This window comes from Cnephaeus nilssonii (assembly GCF_951640355.1).
Source record: "Cnephaeus nilssonii genome assembly, chromosome: 6".
NCBI lineage: Eukaryota > Metazoa > Chordata > Mammalia > Chiroptera > Vespertilionidae > Cnephaeus > Cnephaeus nilssonii.
This window is the reverse complement of record NC_137077.1, coordinates 6,218,065-6,236,365: the sequence shown is the minus strand read 5'-3', so window position 1 is coordinate 6,236,365 and position 18,301 is coordinate 6,218,065. Positions and strand designations below refer to the sequence as shown.

At 59.0% G+C, this 18,301-nt stretch overlaps 1 protein-coding gene across 8 annotated transcripts in view; it reads right to left on the bottom strand.

The window, feature by feature from the left end:
- Positions 1-1,602: 1,602 nt before the first annotated feature.
- The window catches only part of CSNK1E (casein kinase 1 epsilon), a 35,007-nt gene continuing 18,308 nt past the window's right edge, over positions 1,603-18,301 (bottom strand). For 2 of the 8 annotated variants that reach the window (XM_079774607.1, XM_079774606.1), the window contains exons 3-8: positions 13,172-13,282; positions 12,892-13,040; positions 11,233-11,461; positions 10,179-10,349; positions 8,407-8,555; positions 4,549-5,377 (exon numbers count right to left, since the gene is read on the bottom strand). In XM_079774607.1, coding sequence (XP_079630733.1) covers positions 4,823-5,377; positions 8,407-8,555; positions 10,179-10,349; positions 11,233-11,461; positions 12,892-13,040; positions 13,172-13,282 — 1,364 coding nt within the window. In that variant the 3' untranslated portion in view covers positions 4,549-4,822. Of the gene's footprint in view, positions 2,791-3,475; positions 3,540-4,158; positions 4,299-4,397; positions 8,556-10,178; positions 10,350-11,232; positions 11,462-12,891; positions 13,041-13,171; positions 13,283-18,301 lie in introns of those variants that run through there. The other 6 variants (XM_079774609.1, XM_079774610.1, XR_013813693.1 and 3 more) reach the window with 6 other exon arrangements.

Below are 18,301 nucleotides of genomic sequence, written 5' to 3'. Positions count from 1 at the left end.
TCAGAGAACACATTTGAGAGCAAATGACAGGAAGTGCTTTGATTTGGTTGCTGTGCCTGGACCCTGACCCCCTCCAGGGGTTTGCCTCAGGAATGCTGACCTTTCTCCAGGCTTTCTGTTGTTAATCCTCACCTAAGGTTCCTTTTCCATTGATTTTTAGGGAGAGTGGGAGAGAGGGAAAGACAAACACATCCCTGTGAGAGAAACACATAGATTGGCTGCCTCCTGCACAAGCCCAGACCACGGCCCGGGCCGGGGAGGAGCCTGCAACCGAGGTAGGTGCCCTTGACGGGAATCGAGCCCAGGACCTTCGGTCCATTATCCACTGAGCCAAACTGGCTAGGGCAGGAGCTGGGTTTTAACACCATTGAAAATTAACTATCGCCCTGACCGGTTTGGCTCAGTGGATAGAGCGATGGCCTGCGGACTGAAGGGTCCCAGGTTCGATTAAGGTCAGGGGCATGATCCTTGGTTGCGGGCACATCCCCAGTGGGGGGTGTGCAGAAGGCAGCTGATCGATGTTTCTAACTCTCTATCCCTCTCCCTTCCTCTCTGTAAAAAGTCAATAAAATATATGAAAAAAAGAAAATTAACTACCTTGTTATCAGGACTTCAAGCTCCTGGAAGGAAACACGGGGACCACAGCCCTTGCAACCATTATCCTACCCCCCATTCCCCTTGCACCCAGCTTCCTTCCTTATCCCCGTATAATCCGCCGGCTCGTGGCTGTCAGGGCAGAATTTACATGGTGATCTGCTGCTCTCCCATACTGCCCGCATTATTGGAATAAAGGCTCATATATGACTCAATCTTATCTCTGCTGAATTTGGCTCAGGTAGTGACATCAGCCTGGACCCGCTTCGTGTCCTGTATCACCAGCACTGGAAGGGACCCTCACTCTAGGGGTTTTGAGCTATGCCCAGGGCTTCAAAGTGCCCCAGGGAACCTGAGCCCTCCAGCACCTCCCGGCTGACCCATCGGGTCAAGGGGTCAAGTAGCTTTGCTCTTGTCCGTGGGTGGAGACGTGGCAATAGCAGGAGAAATAGGAAAGTAAACCGTGTTGGATAAATGCAGGCTGACAGACAAATTCTTTCATAAGCCGGTGAGACACAGGCAGGCTGGGCTGAGGGCTGCCCCGTTATCAAGGCTCCGATGAAGGCACCACCAAGGTCACCTGTGGTACAGCCGCCACTGACCCCGACTCCAGCACCCTCCCTTGCTGGGCTCCTAGGCCAGGGGTGGGGCTCAGATCCGGGTTCTGCCACCAGAGCTGCTGCGTGAGCCTGCGCAGAGGACTTCATCTCTGACTCTCCCATCCGAAGGCAGAGATGAGCAGACCTGACTCGGGACTCCGGTGCGGATGAGACAATGTTGGGAAGAGCTGTCTGAACCTTTCTCTTCCGTGCCCTGGGCCTCAGGCCCCCCCCCCCGCCCCCTCCCCCCGAGCTGGTTAGGATGCAGACTTTCAGGCCCAGGCCCCGCCCTCGGGGGTCAGAACTTGCTCCCTGGTGGTGCGTATTGGGTTCTGGAAGCATTGGTTTAACCCCCAGCCCTCCTCTCCCCCAGGTCTGCCGAGGAGAAAGCCCCCCGGAGCAAAGAGGTGACTGTGGGCTGCCCATGTCACTTGATCCTTTTCTACTTTATTACTTCAAATTAACAACCACAATAAAGCTCAAAAAAGTCCAATATTTACACAGGAAAAAAGTACAAAATTCCCCCCAAAGTTCTTCAGTATTTTTTTTTTCAGTTTTTTAAATTACAAAGTTATAAAAAGCTTTGCTCTTTAATTAAAAAAAAAAGAAAGGAAAAGAAAGAAGGGGAAACAGAGGTAAATAAATTAGGAAATACACACACAAGAGAAAACAAACAAAAATAAAAACGGGTGTTAAGTAGGAGGGGTGGGTAAGGCCAGCGCCCAGCCCGGACCCAGGCTCCTCGCTGGAGAGGCCGGGTGCAGGGGGGTGGCCCCCGGGGGGTGTCAGGACCAGGAAATTCATCCACACCCCGGGAGCCAGGTGCTTTCTGGGAGTCTCCAGGCATTGGGGACAGGGCTGCCACGGGTGATGAGGGGCTGGTGGTGGCCAGGACACTCTGTGCCCTTCTTGAGACGCACGCAGGTCGTCGTCACCTACCCGGTGTCCTGGTTAGAGGGATGAGAACAGAAACTCCGCCTGGCAGGCGGCAGGCCCTGCTGTCCCGGGAGATGCAGGTCACATACGCACACACAGGCACAGGACGACGCTCGGCCGCCATCACCTTACCGCCCACAACTGAAGTCCCCTTGCCAAGGCAAAGGACGGCCCAAACGCTCAGGGGACACTGGGAAAGCCCTCTCGGGAAGCCCGCCACCATCGCCCCGGGCAGCGGGGGCTGAGTCTCCCGTGGTTCTGAGGCTCAAGAACCCCTGGTGACACCCGGCTCCACCCAAACAGCCAAACCACTCCCCAGGCTCCTGGCCGCCTCCTCGTGGCCGCCTCCTCGTGGCCCTCGAGGCTGAGCTGTCCTCTCCTGGCCTCAGCATCACCGGGCAGGGCCTCGGCGGGCGGCTGGCACACGTGGCCTGGGGTCTGGGGAAGCCTTTGGCAGCGGGAAATGCAAAGGGACAAGAATCCTCGGTGCTGAGGGCATCTCATCTTCTTGCCGTTGGCCAAAAAAAAAATAAAAATTAAAAAAAATTAAAGAAACAAAATCCATCGTCGCTTTTGTGCTGGGTTTTTGTCGTTTTTGTTCTTTTGAGTGGTTTTTCCCCCATCTTTTTGTTGTTTTTTGAAAGAAAATACAGTGAAGACACTAAAAAATGGAGAGAAAGAAGACCGATTAGAGGGGCATTTGCCTCTGGCCACCCATGTGCCAGACGCCCTTCACCTCCTGTCTCCTTGTCCCGAGTCCTTGCACTTGGTCCCCCGTCTGGGGCACACAGTAGGTGCTCCATTTCCACAGGAAGGACACTATCTCTCTCCTTCTGTCCTCCCGGTGAGCAGCCACCCCGGCCACGACGTGCCACGGACAGGCTGGTTCCTGGCGTTAGGTCCCCGCTCGGTCTGTGCAATGACCTCCTCGGGGGTGAGGCCTAGCCCAGCCCGTCGTGCGCATGCTCCCCAGGCTCAGACCCACACCTCCCCTTCCCCAAGCCCGACCCACAGCGGGGGCTGCTATACACCAGTCAAGGCCTCAGCGGCCGTGGGGTCCCAGGAGGCTCACTCCCCGGCTTGCGGAGGCCAAGGGTCTTTGGTGACGGCAGATTATGCGAGAGCAAAGGGGGTGTGGAGGACAGAGAAAGGGGTTTCCAGCAGAAATTAACGGATGTGGGCCAGGCCTGCTCACAGGTTTTCAACTCCCCTGAAGGCCCTTGGTTCTGGGGTCCCTGGTACCATCTGCAACTCCCCTGCCCCTCCACAGCACACACTGGTCTCCTCCTGGGGCTACAGGCGTTTCTAGAGCGGGCGGGCGGCGTCTGCACCGGCTGTCCACTCACCTAAGCAAATACTGGTCCGATGGAGCTCCCCTCACTTCCCGAGGTGGTCAAATGGCACGCTTGTCTTGGGAGGGAAGGCAGAGAGAGGGGAAGGGATAAGCTGCCGGCCTTGGGGCAAGTCTCCCCACGGAGCTCCACCCCACCCGCCAAGGCCCAAGCCAAGGGCAGGGTGCGTGACCTCAATGACCCCAGGATGTCGCTGCAAAGCAGCTGCTCCAGGCCACGCACAACCGAGCCCGGCCACCGGATGCCCAGCTCCTGGCCTGACCTGCTGAGACCCCTCCACTGTGGACCAGAGCAGGGCTCCTCCCCCCTCTGCCAGGACCCCCTCCTTGGTCAACCAGGATTCCCCTTTCCCAACTTTCCTGGCCCCAAACATGGCCCCTAAGTGGGGCCACGGGGACAGGATCCGCCCGCCTCTATCCTGTGCTAAATGGGACGTGCGGGGACTTCCTGAAGGCAGGGACTGTGAGCCCCTCCCCTGCGAGCTCCCAGCTGCCCACCGGGGTCTCCCACTCGCTGGAGCAGGTTACGTCTGACTTTGCTCCATGGGGCCAATCAGATGGTGGAGGATTAGAGACCAGGTCCTTGCTCCAAGGTTGTCAGACTCAGCAGACAGGGAGGAACCGGGGGGCTCTGGCTCAGCGGGGCGGCACGGCAGGACTGGGGTGAGGGCAGCTCACCTGTGAGGCTGAAATCCGGGAGACCTCTTGCCGCCCAGTGAGGTCGGAGGACGAAACGTTGGCTGGCGCGCCCCGGTGTAGCCTCATGCTCACCTTCCTCTCTCTGTCGACCCGTGAGATCGCTCTGGGAGAAGTATTGCCTGAAAGGGGAGGCAGGGGGAAGCCAGCCTCAGTGTCCAGGGCCCTGACTGCCCCGGCCCCCGCTTGGGCCCAGCTCACTGCCTGAGGCCCCTGCTCACCAGCTTGCTGGATGCGGGAGGCTGGGGTGGAGGCCACAGGCTCGGCAGCACTGCGGAGCCGGTTGGCGGGGGTCCCCGTGGGCGGGCCTGGGGGCAGGGCCCGGGTCGCAGACCCCCGGAGCTGCCCCATCCTCTCCTCGCGCTCGTGCTCTCGCCGCTCCCGGTCCACGTCCTCGGGATTCCGGGCTGCACCCTGTGGGGAGGCAAGAGGAGGCCTGGTCAGCCCTGCAAGGCCAGGGTGCTCTGGGGTCCGGCATCCCCGCAGGGCACCTTGGGGAAGGGGCATCGCAGACACCCTCTGGTCCAACCTCCTCCCCACAGCAGGAAGCCTGAGGCCTGGCCAGGACCCATGATCGCACAGCAAGAGAAACAGAACCACAACCTGCCCCGAAAAGAGGAAGCTGGATGTGAGAGGGGGAGGAAGGTCACTCTGCCCTGGTCTCAGAGGGCCCGTCAGGCTGGGAGGCTGATGTCCTAGCGCCCCCCTTGGCCCTCCCAACCTGGTCCCCTCCATGAACAGAGGGCCCGCGGCTCCTCAGCACAGCAGGGCAGGTGCTCAGAGGCCAGAGGGGGGGATTACAAGGCTGCCGAGGCCAGGCCGGGCCTCGAACCCGGCCTCCCAGCCGGGATCTTTTCAAAGGGCTGCCTGTCCCCTGCCCCTGGACCTGGCGATGGCTCCTGACAGGTGCCGCGGGGGCCACTACCATACAGATGCTGCCTGCCTTCACAGGGCGCGCAGGGGAGCCGGGGAAGAAAGGGGTCCCGAGCCCACGGAGGAAGAAGACACCGAGCAGGCAGGCTGGGAGAGGGCTGTGTGGGCCCGGGGGCCCTGCCATCCAGCCACTTGCCACCCCAGCGCAGAGGACAGGAAGGCCCAGAGCGAGGAGCACGGCAGGGGAGCGGCATCCGGCCGCGTTACCTAGTTGGTCCTGGGGTCGTCCACAGGGAAGGGCGGGGGGCTGGCGAGAGGGGGGCCGCATCTGTGGAGGAGAGAGCTGTGGGCTGAGTTGGGGCCTGTTCATGGGCACGGGGTGCAGGCTCTTGCAAACCCCGTGTCTCCCGGGGAACTGGCCGAGAAGGCCCTACTGTCTTTGGGAGACAGGGGAGGCCCTTGCCTTTAAGCAACTCTGGGAGGTAGTGGCTGGGGATCAAAACGATCCCTGAATCCTAGTAAGGAACCGAGGCCCAGAGAGGCCTCAGGACCCGCCTGGGGCCACACAGCTCAGGGCAGAGCTGGAGCGTGAACCAGTCCTGCTCTGCTCTCGGCACCCCCAGAGGACTGACCAGGACCTTCTAGAAGCGAACATCCCGTCCTCCCACCCACAGCCTGTCCAGGCAGGCAGGCCTGGGACCACCAGGGCTCCGCTCCTGACCTCCAGTCCCCGTGCCCCCCTGGCTCCCACCCACTCATTCCAGGCTGCAGCGAGCCGCTCAGCCAGAACCACAGCGAACCGAGCGGCCAGAGCGGCAGCACCCGCTCAGGAGCCTCCTGCGGGAGGTTAGCACTCACTCCCCGGGTGGGGACTCCGGCGATGGGCTCGGAGGCCGCAGCGGCCTGGCCGCAGCCCCGAGGCCGGAGGTGGGCTCCTCTCCATGTTTCCATCCGAGCCAAGTGACGCCTCGAGAAACGCATCCCAGGGAGGTCTCTGGGCTGTATTTGCCCACAAGACGGTAAACATCCAGTCACCGCCTGCGCCGCGCGGACCGTCCTGGGCCCGGCGTTCCTCCCTGGCAGCCGGTCGGCCTCGAACAGTGGCGAACGCAGCATCCCGCCTCCGGGTCTGCAGGCTCCAGGCCTCACCCTGGACGCCAGGGGGTGGCTGCTCCCAGGCTCTCCGTCGGGGGCGATCTTCCTGCTGACCAGCCTGGCCCCGTGCCCAGCATGGCACCCATCTGCTGGCGGGTGCTGCGGGCTTCCCGCAGGGGGCGCTGTGCCAGGTCCTGGCTTCCGCTGAGAGGCATGTTAGGTCCCCGGCGCGTGTCTGCGGGCGCCTCTGCCAGAGGGCGACGGAGCGGTTGGCTGAGCTCAGCACAGCGGTGGGTCTCTAGGGGTCACTCCTGTCGGGGGCCTTCACGCCAGAGGTCGGTGCTGGAGAAAGCCACCTGCCCCTCTGCTCAGCTTGACTCCAGGGCCTGCTTCCAAGGGGACCCCAGGACGGGGGGCGAGCTCTGGCCCGACGAGGCGAAATCTTGCCAGCGGGCAATGCGACTGGGAGGCTCTGAGGAGCCGCTAACACAACACTCCACAGCGCTCCGTGACGGGCGTGTCCACGTCGGCCTCGCAGACGTGGCAGCCACTAGCCAGCCCCCTGCGGCTCCTGAGAACTCGAAATGCAGCAAGTGCGACGGACACATGACATTTCCAGCTCGGGTTCATTTTAATCCACTAAGACGTAGCCCTCGTAGCCAGGGGCTGCCGTGTTGAAGGACAATGCAACGCCTGTGTTTGGAGCTGAAGGGAGAGACGGGCCAAGCCCCTCCCAGACCCAGGCTCTGGGATGACCTCCCACATGGTGCGCCAGGTCCCACGTCCGACTCCCTGGAGGTGCCCTGAGGCGAGAAGCGCTGGCCCGGGCCCTCGGGCACACTCCCCGCTGGGAGGTCCGGGTGAAAGGTGCCCACTGCCACCTCCGACCCTCTCCCCTGGGCCCCTGGGCCCGTGGAAACCCTGGTCTCGGCCCAGCCTCCGCCCCGCACCTTAGGGAGCAGCTCCAGGCCACTGTCTGAGGCGCAGAGAGGAGGCACAAGACCACACGCTGCCCCCACCCGGAACAAGGCCTGGGTCCTGAGCGCCTGCCAGAGCGGCCGGGGCCCGTGAGCAAAGGAGAGGCAACTCAGCAAAGCGGGTGCAGGTGGGGACGTTTAATGAGCTCAGGTTCAGTACAGAGGCTGCTGACGGCTCCTGGTGCCCAGCCCCAGGCCCTCCAGGGCCGGGAACGCCCCCCCCACCTTCCGGCTCTGTCCATCAGGCCGCTGACTCATCCCCAAGAATCTATGGGCAGGGCCTTCTCCGCCACGCCCCCCTACTGCCCCCCTCCCCCACGCCAAGGGACACCTCCTCAGGCCTGGCCCCGACGGGCTCAGGCACCTGGTGCTGTCAGAACTGGGGCCCTGGAGTCCAGACCATAGGCCAGTAGTTTTGGGGGGGCAGTTCCTCCACCTCCTCCACCTCCTGCACCGGCCTACCTGCAGGGCCCTGGGTGCCCAGGGGCGCCGGGCACCTAGAAGGGACAGAGAAAGCACAGCAGAGGCTCAGCCTCTTGTGCTCAGCCGGCCAAGTGGTAAATCTTGGAAGGGCCAGGCCTCGGGGGGTCCTTACCAGTATGTGCGTGAGTACGCGGGCCCGGCACTGGGAGGGGGGTGGGGGCAGGGCAGCGCAATAGCCTCGCTGTCACGGGGCTGAGCCTGGCTCGAGGAAGCCCCCTTTTCCAGGAGAGACGTGAAACAAGTCATACGATTTCTGATGCCAGACCTCCAGGCACACTGACGACTCCCCCCCAGCCCCCCTGCCAGGCTCTCAACAGAGGGAGACAGAGCAGCCGCCCAGCAGGGCCCAGGGGCCCGTGACCAGGAAGAGAGAGACCACACTGAAGGGGTCCAGGCTGGCCAGAGGGGCTGCGGCGAAGGCGGCCGCCTGGGCCGCGCAGAACAACAAGAGCAGGACGGTGTAGGCCGCAATCATGACGGTCGGGGGGCCCGCCAGCGCCATCCACGCCCGGCCGCGGGGGCCCAGGAGGGACCGGAGGCCCAGCCAGGTCCTCCTGGGTCTGGTGGGGGGCCATGCCCCGCGCGGGCCCTGCTGACCGTGGTGGTACGAGCCGTCGGCATTGATGAGACAGGAGTGGGGGGGGCGCGGGGGCGCGGGGGCCCCGGTGCAGTCACTCGCACGGTCCAGCTCATAGCGCCTGTCCTTCGGGAGCCCCGCCCACCACAGGGGCACTTTGGCCTCGGGCGTCAGGGCCTTCCCCGCCCAGTCCCCCCAGCCCGCCGCGGCCTCCGGCTGACTCACGAATTTGAGCATGTTCCAGTCGAAGACGTAGTCGTAGGAGAAGCCCTGCCGGTGGAAGAGGTTGCGGAAGAGCTGGCGCAGGTACGAGTAGTCGGGCTTGTCGTCGAACCGCAGGGAGCGGCAGAAGTTGAGGTAAGTGGAGAACTCGGCTGGCGGGGACAGGGACAGAGGCCACGGTGAGGCCCGCGCTCCAGGGCCCCAGCAGCTGTCCTACCCCCCACCCCACCGCCCCTACACTTTCCCTCGAGGAGGGGGCACGAGGACAGAAGGGACTACGGCTCTCCCTACGGTGAGGGGCCCCGAACCTGCCCGTGAGCAGGGCCTCTGAGGACGAGGACGGAGGACCTGCGCCCCACGAAGGAGCGACCCTTCGGTGAGCGGCGCTGCAGCCTCGTGCACAGCTGGTCGCCCACGCTGGGGCGAGGAGGAGGCAGATCAACCGCTGCCACGAGTTCCAAGGCCAGCCAGGAGCCCGAGGGGGGCTCCCAGGGTGACCTAAGCTACAGGAAGGAGGAAGACTTCCATCTCCTCCCTGAAATGAGGGGCGAGAGGGGCCTTAGTACGAACAGAAAACATACACGTTGGTCCCTAGCCCTGTTCCTGGCACAGAGCTCCTCAAACCCGTGTTACTTCCTAAGTGGTAAGAACAGTCCTTGCCCTGACCGGTTTGGCTCAGTGGTTAGAGCGTCGGCCTGCGGACTGAAAGGTCCCAGGTTCGATTCCGGTCAAGGGCATGTACCTTGGTTGCGGGCACATCCCAGTGGGGGGTGTGCAGGAGGCAGCTGATCAATATTTCTCTCTCACCGATGTTTCTAACTCTCTCTTCCTCTCCCTTCCTCTCTGTAAAAAATCAATAAAATATTAAAAAAAGAAAAGTCCTTATCCTAATATTTGTTCTCTGACTCTGTCCTTGACACGGGGCTCCTAAAACCCTGTAACTTCTAAGTGCTAGGAGCACTAGCAGCATCTCTGGCGGGCTCCCGGTGGGGGCTGGGCCCCAGAAGGACAAGCCACGGTTAGGAGCTTGGAACTTTCAGCCCCTCCCCGCTCCCAACGTCCCTAGAGAAGGGAAAGGGCTAGAAACAGGGTTCTCTGATGGTGCCTGCGCGAGGAAGACTTCCTGGGTTTAGAGACCTTCCAGGTGGGTGCCACACCCCAACGCCACGGGGAGGGAGGCTCCTGCACCCGGGACCCTCCCAGGTCTCGCCCTGTGCCTCTCTTCACCTGCCCGTCCCCCGCGTCCTTCATCACACCCTTCCATAAACTGCTACGTGAGTTTCCCCAAGGACGTCAATCAGACTCGGGGAGGGGGTTGCGGGACCGAGTGTGGGTGGGAAGCACAGGGGGACTGGCTGGGGGCGTCAGTTGGTGGCAACAGTTGTGGGACTGAGCCCTCGGCCTGTGGGGTCTGACCCTACCTCCAGGGAGACAGTGTCAGGATCGAGGTAAATGGCAGGACACCCAGCTGGGGTCCCAGAGAAGTGCGTGGTGGGGGAAGAACCCCCCACATTTGGTGACCAAAGCGTCAGGCGCGGAGAGTTCGGGGAGGGAGGAGGAACGGCTCCTTTTCCCTAATGCTCAGCCCCTGGGAGGTGAGGCAGGAGCTCGGTCGGGGATGCTGAGCGCCTCACAGCCAGGCCTCCCGTCGTGACCGAGCCGTGACAGAGCTCACGGTTCATGTTCTGGCGCCGGGGGCAACGGCACCCCAGACAGGACTCTGCGGCCTCATCTCCCCCTTGGAAAGGGCCTCAGGGGTCCCCCGGGCTACTCACAGGGGTAGCCTTTGCAGAGGACCTCGATGGGTGTGGACATCTTCTTCTCGCTGATCCGCTCGTACTTCTGGCGTTTGGTGGCGGCCTTGAGGCCCTGCCAGGGCAGGGAGCCCAGGTTGAAGTACATGAGCACGTAGCCCAGGCTCTCCAGGTCATCCCGGCGGCTTTGTTCTGCACAGAGGGAGGAGAGGGCAGGGAGCACCGACACATTAACACGCGTGCACCTAACATGTCCTCGGCTCCTGGTCGCCGGGGCCAGGACATGCTCCGTGACTGAGGGGGAACAGCCCGCCCTGTGCACCCCGTGCCCCACCTCCTGCCCCAGCTTGCTGCGATCCTGTGACCAACAGGCCATCTCTGACTCCTCCTACAGAGGAGGAACCTGAGGCTGAGCCTTCTCAAGCCAACCTGGGCCTATTTTTTTTGGGTGGTGGAGGGGGCCGGGGGGGAGGGGGGGCTAGTTTTTCCAGGGCAGGCATCCATTCACTCGACAGCTAGGGCCTCCTTGCCTGGCCCACCTTGTGGACAGGGCACAAGCTGTGGCATCAGACACAGCTGGGGTCAAACCCGGCTTTGGCACGTGCTGAGCCAACAACCTTAAGCAACCCGTGTCACCGCGTGAGCCTTGTTTCCCAGCCTATAAAACAGGGGTCCTCAAACTTTTTAAACAGGGGGCCAGTTCACTGTCCTCAGACCGTTGGGAGGGCCAAACTATAGTTTAAAAAAAAAACAACTATGAACAAATTCCTATGCACACTGCTAAGTCGGCTGCTAAGCAGGACAGGCAGCGGCGGCAAAAGCACCCGGCGGGCCGGATGAATGTCCTCGGCGGCCGCGTGTGGCCCGCGGGCCACAGTTTGAGGACCCCTGCTATAAAAGCTGGGGGCGAAATTGGGCAGGAGAGCCTGCTGCGGGTGCCGCAGCTCTTCTCTGAAAGGGGCGGGCCTGACTTTGTGGGAGTCGGGGGAACATCCAGGCCGCAGAGTGCCAGGATGTTGGCCAGCAGCTCCTGAGTGCACGCTGGTGCACGCCGCCCCTGGCCCTGACCACTCACCGATGCCCAGGTGGGTGTTGATGGAGGCGTAGCGGGCAGTGCCGGTTAAGTTCTTGTTTTCCCTGTAGGGGATGTGCTGGTGGGTGCGGGCATCCCGGTACTTCTTGGCCAGGCCGAAATCGATGATGTACACCAGGTTGCCCTTCTTCCCCAGCCCCATGAGGAAGTTGTCCGGCTTGACGTCCCGGTGGATGAAGTTCTTGGAGTGGATGTACTCAATGCGGCTGATCTGGGGGACGAGAGGGGGCAGCACGTCACTCAGCAAGCACTCCACAGAGAGGCCTTCGCCACGTTCTGTGGGCCAGGCCCGGGCTGCCAAGATGGAACAAACACACATGGCCCTTGCCCTGGGCGAGGGGAAAAGATGCTTGTAAGATGACTTCAAGAAGCAGGTCAGGGAGGGCTTCCCGGGGGAAGTGCCATGAGAACGCGGCTCCGAAGGAGGAAAGTTTGCTGGGAGTCCGAGGAGAGAGCAAGGCAGCAGGAAAGCTAAAGGCAAGATCTGGAAAGGCATCCCAGCCCTCGGAAGCCGCTCCTGCCTGGCTCTGCGCCCTCCTCGGACCCGGAGCCGGGGTCAGAGGATCTGGAAGGCTGTTCTGGCGACAGGTTGAAGGGGTGGGGGGGGCGGGGAGCTCCAATAAAGCCTGAACTTGGCAAGGGTGACAGAGATGACGCTCAAAGGACAGGCTCCGTCCCCTGGCCTCCCAAGTACACCCAAGTCAGGCGGACACACAGGCCCTTCTTTAAAGAATTTATTTAAAAAATCAACCATAAAACCCTGAATTAGCATACATGCACACGATACGCCTTCTAGCAGGCCAGTCCCTGCCGGGGCCTCGGCCTTCTGTAAATCAAAGGCCTCCTCAGCGTGGCCAAGTATTTCCTAACCCTCTGACTCTCATATCCTAAGAGACTGACCGTCCTCCTCGGCACACACACATTTAGCCGAAAATCGCAAGTAATATTTTTATATGTTTTCATTGATTTCAGAGAGGAAGGGAGAGGGAGAGAGAGAGAGAAACATCAATGGTGAGAGAGAATCACTGATCGGCTGCCTCCTACACGCCCCACACTGGGGATCGAGCCCACAACCCGGGCATGTGCCCTGACCAGGAATCAAATTGTGACCTCCTGGTTCATAGGTGACACTCAACCAGAGCCACACCAGCCGGGCTATTTTTAAATATTTTGAAATCCCCCCCTTGAGTTTATAAAGGGCTTTAGGAACTAAGGATGTGGGCGGTGGGCGCCCCCTCTGGTCCTGGCACTGTGAGCATCCCGCTCGACCCCATGACGACCCAGCAGAGGGGAGAGTCTCACCTGAGGGGACTGAGGCTTAGCTCACCTGCAGTCACCTCCCTGGGACGGGACCGAGACCACAGGCTGTATATCAGCCGCGGGCGGAGTCCCAGGCCCCACCCGGGAGCCCAGCACAGCAGGTCGGAAGCTGAGCCCGGGCACTGCGTTAGACACCACCTCCCCCTTTTACAGCCAACGGCTAAGGAACCAGGCCCGTGCCACGTCCCCGTTCCTGCCTCCTGCTCCCGCACCCTCCGCTGGCACCCTGTGACCACTGGCAGGACGGGGAAGCGGAGGTTGGAAGGGAAAGGGCGCGCCCGGCAGGGCCCCGGCTCCCCGGCCGGCGGGCGATGGACTCACCATCTGGTCGGCCAGGAGCAGCACCGTCTTGAGGCTGAACTTGCGGGAGCAGAAGTTGAAGAGGTCCTCAAGGCTGGGCCCCAGCAGCTCCATGACCATCACGTTGTAGTCGCCCTCGGCCCCACACCACTTGATGGACGGGATTCCCACTGGCGGGACAGGAAGTGGGGCTCTCAGGGGAGGTCCTTCCTGGCCCCAGACCAGCCTCCAGCCGCCCCTCCTCTCCCCACTCCACCCAGCCCTCCCCGCCCTCCCCCACGGCCGGCCGGCCGGCCCTCACCTCCTCCCTGCATCATCTTGTAGAACTTGCTCTCGATGTGCAGCTGGGGGTGCTTCGTTTTCACACATTCCAGCTTGATGGCAACTTCTTCACCAGAAGCGATGTTGGCACCTGCCAGGGGTGTGGGAAGCAAGGGTCAGGGTCCCCCTCGGCTGGCGGGCAGCTCGACGCCAGCACCAACTGTGCCTGAGCCTGAGCTGGCTCGGTGCCCTTGGGGCGGCAGGGGGCTCAGCACTGTATCCGAGGGAGGGAAGTGGAGGGAGCTGTGAGGCACAGGGGGGCACCCGAGCCAGCTTGGGGGCGGGGGAGGAGAGCATAACTACAGCTGTGCAAGGGGAAGGGGTGGGGAGAGGGCCCATTCAGAGAACCACGGGCCGTGCAGCAAGGAGTCCCAGTTCCAGGGGGACAGGCGGGGCTACAAAAGGCTCACAGACCACGTGAGGGGAGCCTTATCCTGGAGGGTGGGGGCCACTGGGCCGGAGAGGTGAGGCCAGTGGGGTACCAGGCTGTGGAGGAGAATGGGGGGCCTGGCTCCATCTCCCCAGCTGTGGTAATGGGCGGGCCGTGCAGAGGGGCTGGGGCTGGGCTGAGAGGCAGTCTCCCTGGGCTGAGAGGCAGTCTCCCTGTCGGGCGGGCCAGCCGGGACCACGGCTGCTGTAACTAACACAGTGTGGTGTCAGCGCACAGACAGACAAAGCGGAAAGCCTACAGGGCACAGCCACTGGGAGAATTCCGGAGGATCAGGCTGGCACCCCAAAGCAGGGGAAAGGATGGGGCTGTGCAATAAACATCCTGGCACACCCGGCTAGCCACGTGACAGTCACCCCAGCTCATGGCACATTCCAGGAGGAAGCCCAAGTGAACCAAAAGTTTCTATTAAAAAAGAAAAAAAAAAAAAAGATGGGGTGGCCCGGCCGGTGTGCTCAGGGGTTTGAGTGTCAACCTATGAACCAGGAGGTCACGGTTCAATTCCGGTCAAGGGCACATGCCCAGGCTTTGGGTTCAACCCCCAGCAGGGGGCGTGCAGGAGGCAGCCAATCAATGATTCTCTCTCATCAATGATGTTTCCATCTTTCTCCCTCTCCCTTCCTCTCTGAAATCAATAAATATATATAAAAGCAGGCTAGAAGGGGTCAATCAGGAAAAAGGGGGACGTGTAATACTTTCAACAGTAAACACCCTGACTGGTTTGGCTCAGTGGATAGAGCGTTGGCCTTCGGACTGAAGGGTCCCAGGTTCGATTCCGGTCAAGGGCATGTACCTTGGTTTCAGGCACATCCCCAGTAGGGGGTGTGCAGGAGGCAGCTGATCGATGTTTCTCTCTCATCGATGTTTCTAACTCTCTATTCCTCTCCCTTCCTCTCTGTAAAAGATCAATAAAATATATTTTTTTAAAAAGAATTGATGAAAAAGAGAAACTTCGGAATAAACTTATTTTATATAAAAAAAAACAACAGTGAAGACTTAATTTTTTTTAAAAAAAGCATATCCTAGGATGACGATAAATAAATACCCACATACATAAAATTTTAAAAGGCGGGGTGTAAGTTGGCCCAGCCACTTTGGAACCAGGTTGGCGTTTACCTAGTAAAGTGAAACACACATGACCAAGCGAGCCAACTCCCAAGTGCATGCTCTTCAGAAACATGAGCACCAGGAGGGCAGGACAAGAATGAACACAGCAACGACGACCCAAATGCCCAGCAGCTGGAGAACGGCTAAACGGTGATGCAGTCATCCAGAGGAGATGGCGCTGCAGGCACCTAGCACCCGGAACCAGAGAGCAAGGAGGCTCCGTTCACAGTGCCAGAGGCGCCCACAACCCAAGTGGCCATGGACGGACGCGCGGATAAACAACATGTGTCTACACATGCAGTGGACTATTACTCAGCCATAAAAGGGAATGACGTACTGACACATGCCACATCAATGAACCTTAAAAACACGTTACGTGAGTAAGCCAGACACAAAAGGACAAAATACTGTAAGGTTTTAATAGGAAATATCCCGAATAGGTAAGTCCCCGGAGAAAGTAGATTGGTGGATGCCAGGGGCGGGGGAAGGGGACATGGGGAGTACACCTGTTTAATGGGCACAGGGGTTCCTTTTGGGGTGATACAAACATATCAGAACCAGGTTGCACAACACTGGGAATGTATCAGTTGCCACTGAATTGTGTCCTTTAAAAACGGTTACTTTTGCTCTGACTCAGTTGGTTGGAGCCTCCTCCTGTACACCAAAAGGTTGTCAGGTCAGGGTGCATATGGGAGGCAACCAATAGATGCTTCTCTCTTACATCAATGTTCGCCTCCCCCCCCCCCCCCCCCCCCGCTCTCATCAATAAACATATCCTCCGGGGAGGTTACTTTTATGTCATGTGAATCTCACCTCAATTATTTTTTTAAAGGAGGAAGGGAGAGACAAGAAGGCAAGCACATTTTATCTGTCTCAATTTCAAAAAAACAACACCAAGTGAGCATCAACCTACAAACCAGGAAACCATGGTTCAATTCCTGGTCGGGGCATGTGCCCAGGTTGTGGGCTCAATCCCTAGTGTGCAGGAGGCAGCCGATTAATGGTTCTCTCTCAGCACTGACGTTTGTATCTCTCTCTCTCCCTTCCTCGCTGAAATCAATTAAAAAATATTTTTAAAAATGTCAACAGCGGTCACCTCTGCGAGGGGAGAGGGAGGACGGGTGGAAGGGGTGCCGGGGTCTTCACCAGGGGACAGGCAGGTCCCCCTCCAACGGGGTGGTGGGAAGGGTGCCTGACACCGTGCACATATTGTACACGTAGTCTTCTGTATTAACTCAAAATTTAATAAAAAAAAAATAAAACGATGCGGGGGGAAGAAATGTTAGAAGGGGGAAGTGCCTTCTTTTCTTAAACCTCACCTGAGGCTATGCTTTTACTGATTTTTTTAGAGAGATAAACATCAATGTGAGAAACATCAATTGGTTGCCCCCCATACATGTCCTGACAAGGGACAGAACTCATAACCTGGTGGGTCCCCAGACCGGGAATCCACCCTGCAACCTTTTGGTGCATGGGACGACGCTCAACCAATGAAGCCTCCCAGCCAGGGCAGGAGAATTGTCTTTTAATTTGGGGCTAGGCAAGGCTTTTTATCCCTGACTTAAAATCCGGAAGCCATTAAAAAGAAAAAAAAAAAGGCTTCCTCACCTCCAAAAAAGGAATCCCTTCTCCGTGGCAAAAATCCAGAAACAAAGTCCTAAGAAACACACACAACTCGAAACCCTTCTCAGCGGCTAAGAGCTAACATTATGTGGCTAATCTATAATAATAAAAGGGTAATATGCTAATTAGACCGGACGGCCTTCCAGACATCCTTCCTGACGAAGCCGGGGCCGGAGGGAAGCCAGCCCGGGTCCTGGGTGCCTGCGGGCGGCCCAACGGAAGCAGCCCAGGTCCCGGGTGCCAGAGGGCAGCTGGCAGCCAGGGGAAGGAAGGCCTACTCTTGCACGAATTTTCGTGCATTGGGCCTCTAGGATAGTATAACCAGCTCCGAGAGATCAGTGGGAAAAAGAGCAAAGACTCAATAGCAAATAGGGTAAAGGATCGGAACCGACACTCCACAGAGAAAGAAATCGTTAATGTAAAAACGGCTTACTCATATGAAAAGATGTCCTATCTACCTCCTTGTAAGAAAAACACAAATGAAAATGCTCCTAAGACCATTTTCCCCCTACAGTTGGCAAAAGCCTCACCAGAAGTCGACAGGATGCCCACTGTGAGGCTGTGGGCAGTGGGCACTCCCGCCCGGGGGTCCAGGCGAACCGCAGATCCCTGCAGGGGGCGATCTGCCACCACCCAGCTCCCACTTTGGAGATTACCGGGCACCCTTGCCCGGGGCAATAGGAGGCCCGGACCAGGCTGTCCACTGTCGGCCGTTTGTGATAGCAAAAGCCTGGAAACAGCTGAAATGCCCATCCCTCTGGCGCCCGGTTATGTAAAGAATGGGCCATCCACAACGCGGACTACAATGGAGAAAGAATGAGGAAGCTCTCTCTGTGTAGAAGTAGAAAGATCTCAAAGATACAGGAAGTGAAAAAGCAAAGCACAGAACACTATGTATCCTATGCTCTCTTTTCAGTACAAAAAAAAAAAAAAGGCAAGGAAATAATGTGTGTCTATGTTTGGTTGTATCTATATAAAGAAACACTGAAAAAAACATGAGAGCCAGGAAGACACTGCACTGGATACTCTGTTACGCGCTATCATTTTTTCCTGCACCTCTGTGAGGATGTAACTCACATGCTATACAATTACTCCTTTGAAGTGTACAATTCAGTGGTTTTTAGGAGGTTCACAAGATTGTGCAACCAACCCCACGGTCCATTTTAGAACATTTTCATCATCCCCAAAACACTCTTACCCCTGAGTGCCATCTCCCCACCCCCAGCTCTAGGCAACCTCTAATTACCGCCCTGCCTCCAGGGACGGCCTCTTCGGGACATTTCTCAGAAATGGAATCATACAACATGTGGCCGTTTGGGACTGGCTCCTTTCACGGAGCGTGCTTTTGCGTCTTGGCTTTTGGGTTTGTGTGTTTTGATTTTTGAGCCACATAAAATGAAATTAAAATTAAAAAAATAAACAGATTACTAAGTCCATGAGCCATGGGAGAGAAAGTGCCTTGCAAACCATAAAGTGCTTTTGACACATCAACATTCGCCGCTGGGGGAGTTGCTCACACACGTTTCCGGGGATGGTGAGGATGTGGCAGGGAGCGGAGCTGGGCTCGGTGCCGTCCACCAGGCCGGCCATGCCCTCTCCCTGCCCGCACAAGAGCAGCAGAGCACAGCAGTTAAGAGTGTGGGCTCCAGCGCTGGCCGGTTTGGCTCAGTGGTCAGAGTGTCGGCCCTGGGGCCGAAGGGTAGCAGGTTCAATGACGGTCAAGGGCACGTACCTTGGTTGCCGGCTTGATCCCTGGGCCCTGGACCCTTGAGGGAGGCAACCAATAGATGTGTTTCTCTCACATCAATGTTTCTCTCTCTCTCTCCCTCCCTTCCACTCTCTCTTAAAAAAAAAAAAAAACAGCCGAAATCGGTTTGGCTCAGTGGATAGAGCGTCAGCCTGCGGACTGAAAGGTCCCAGGTTCGATTCCGG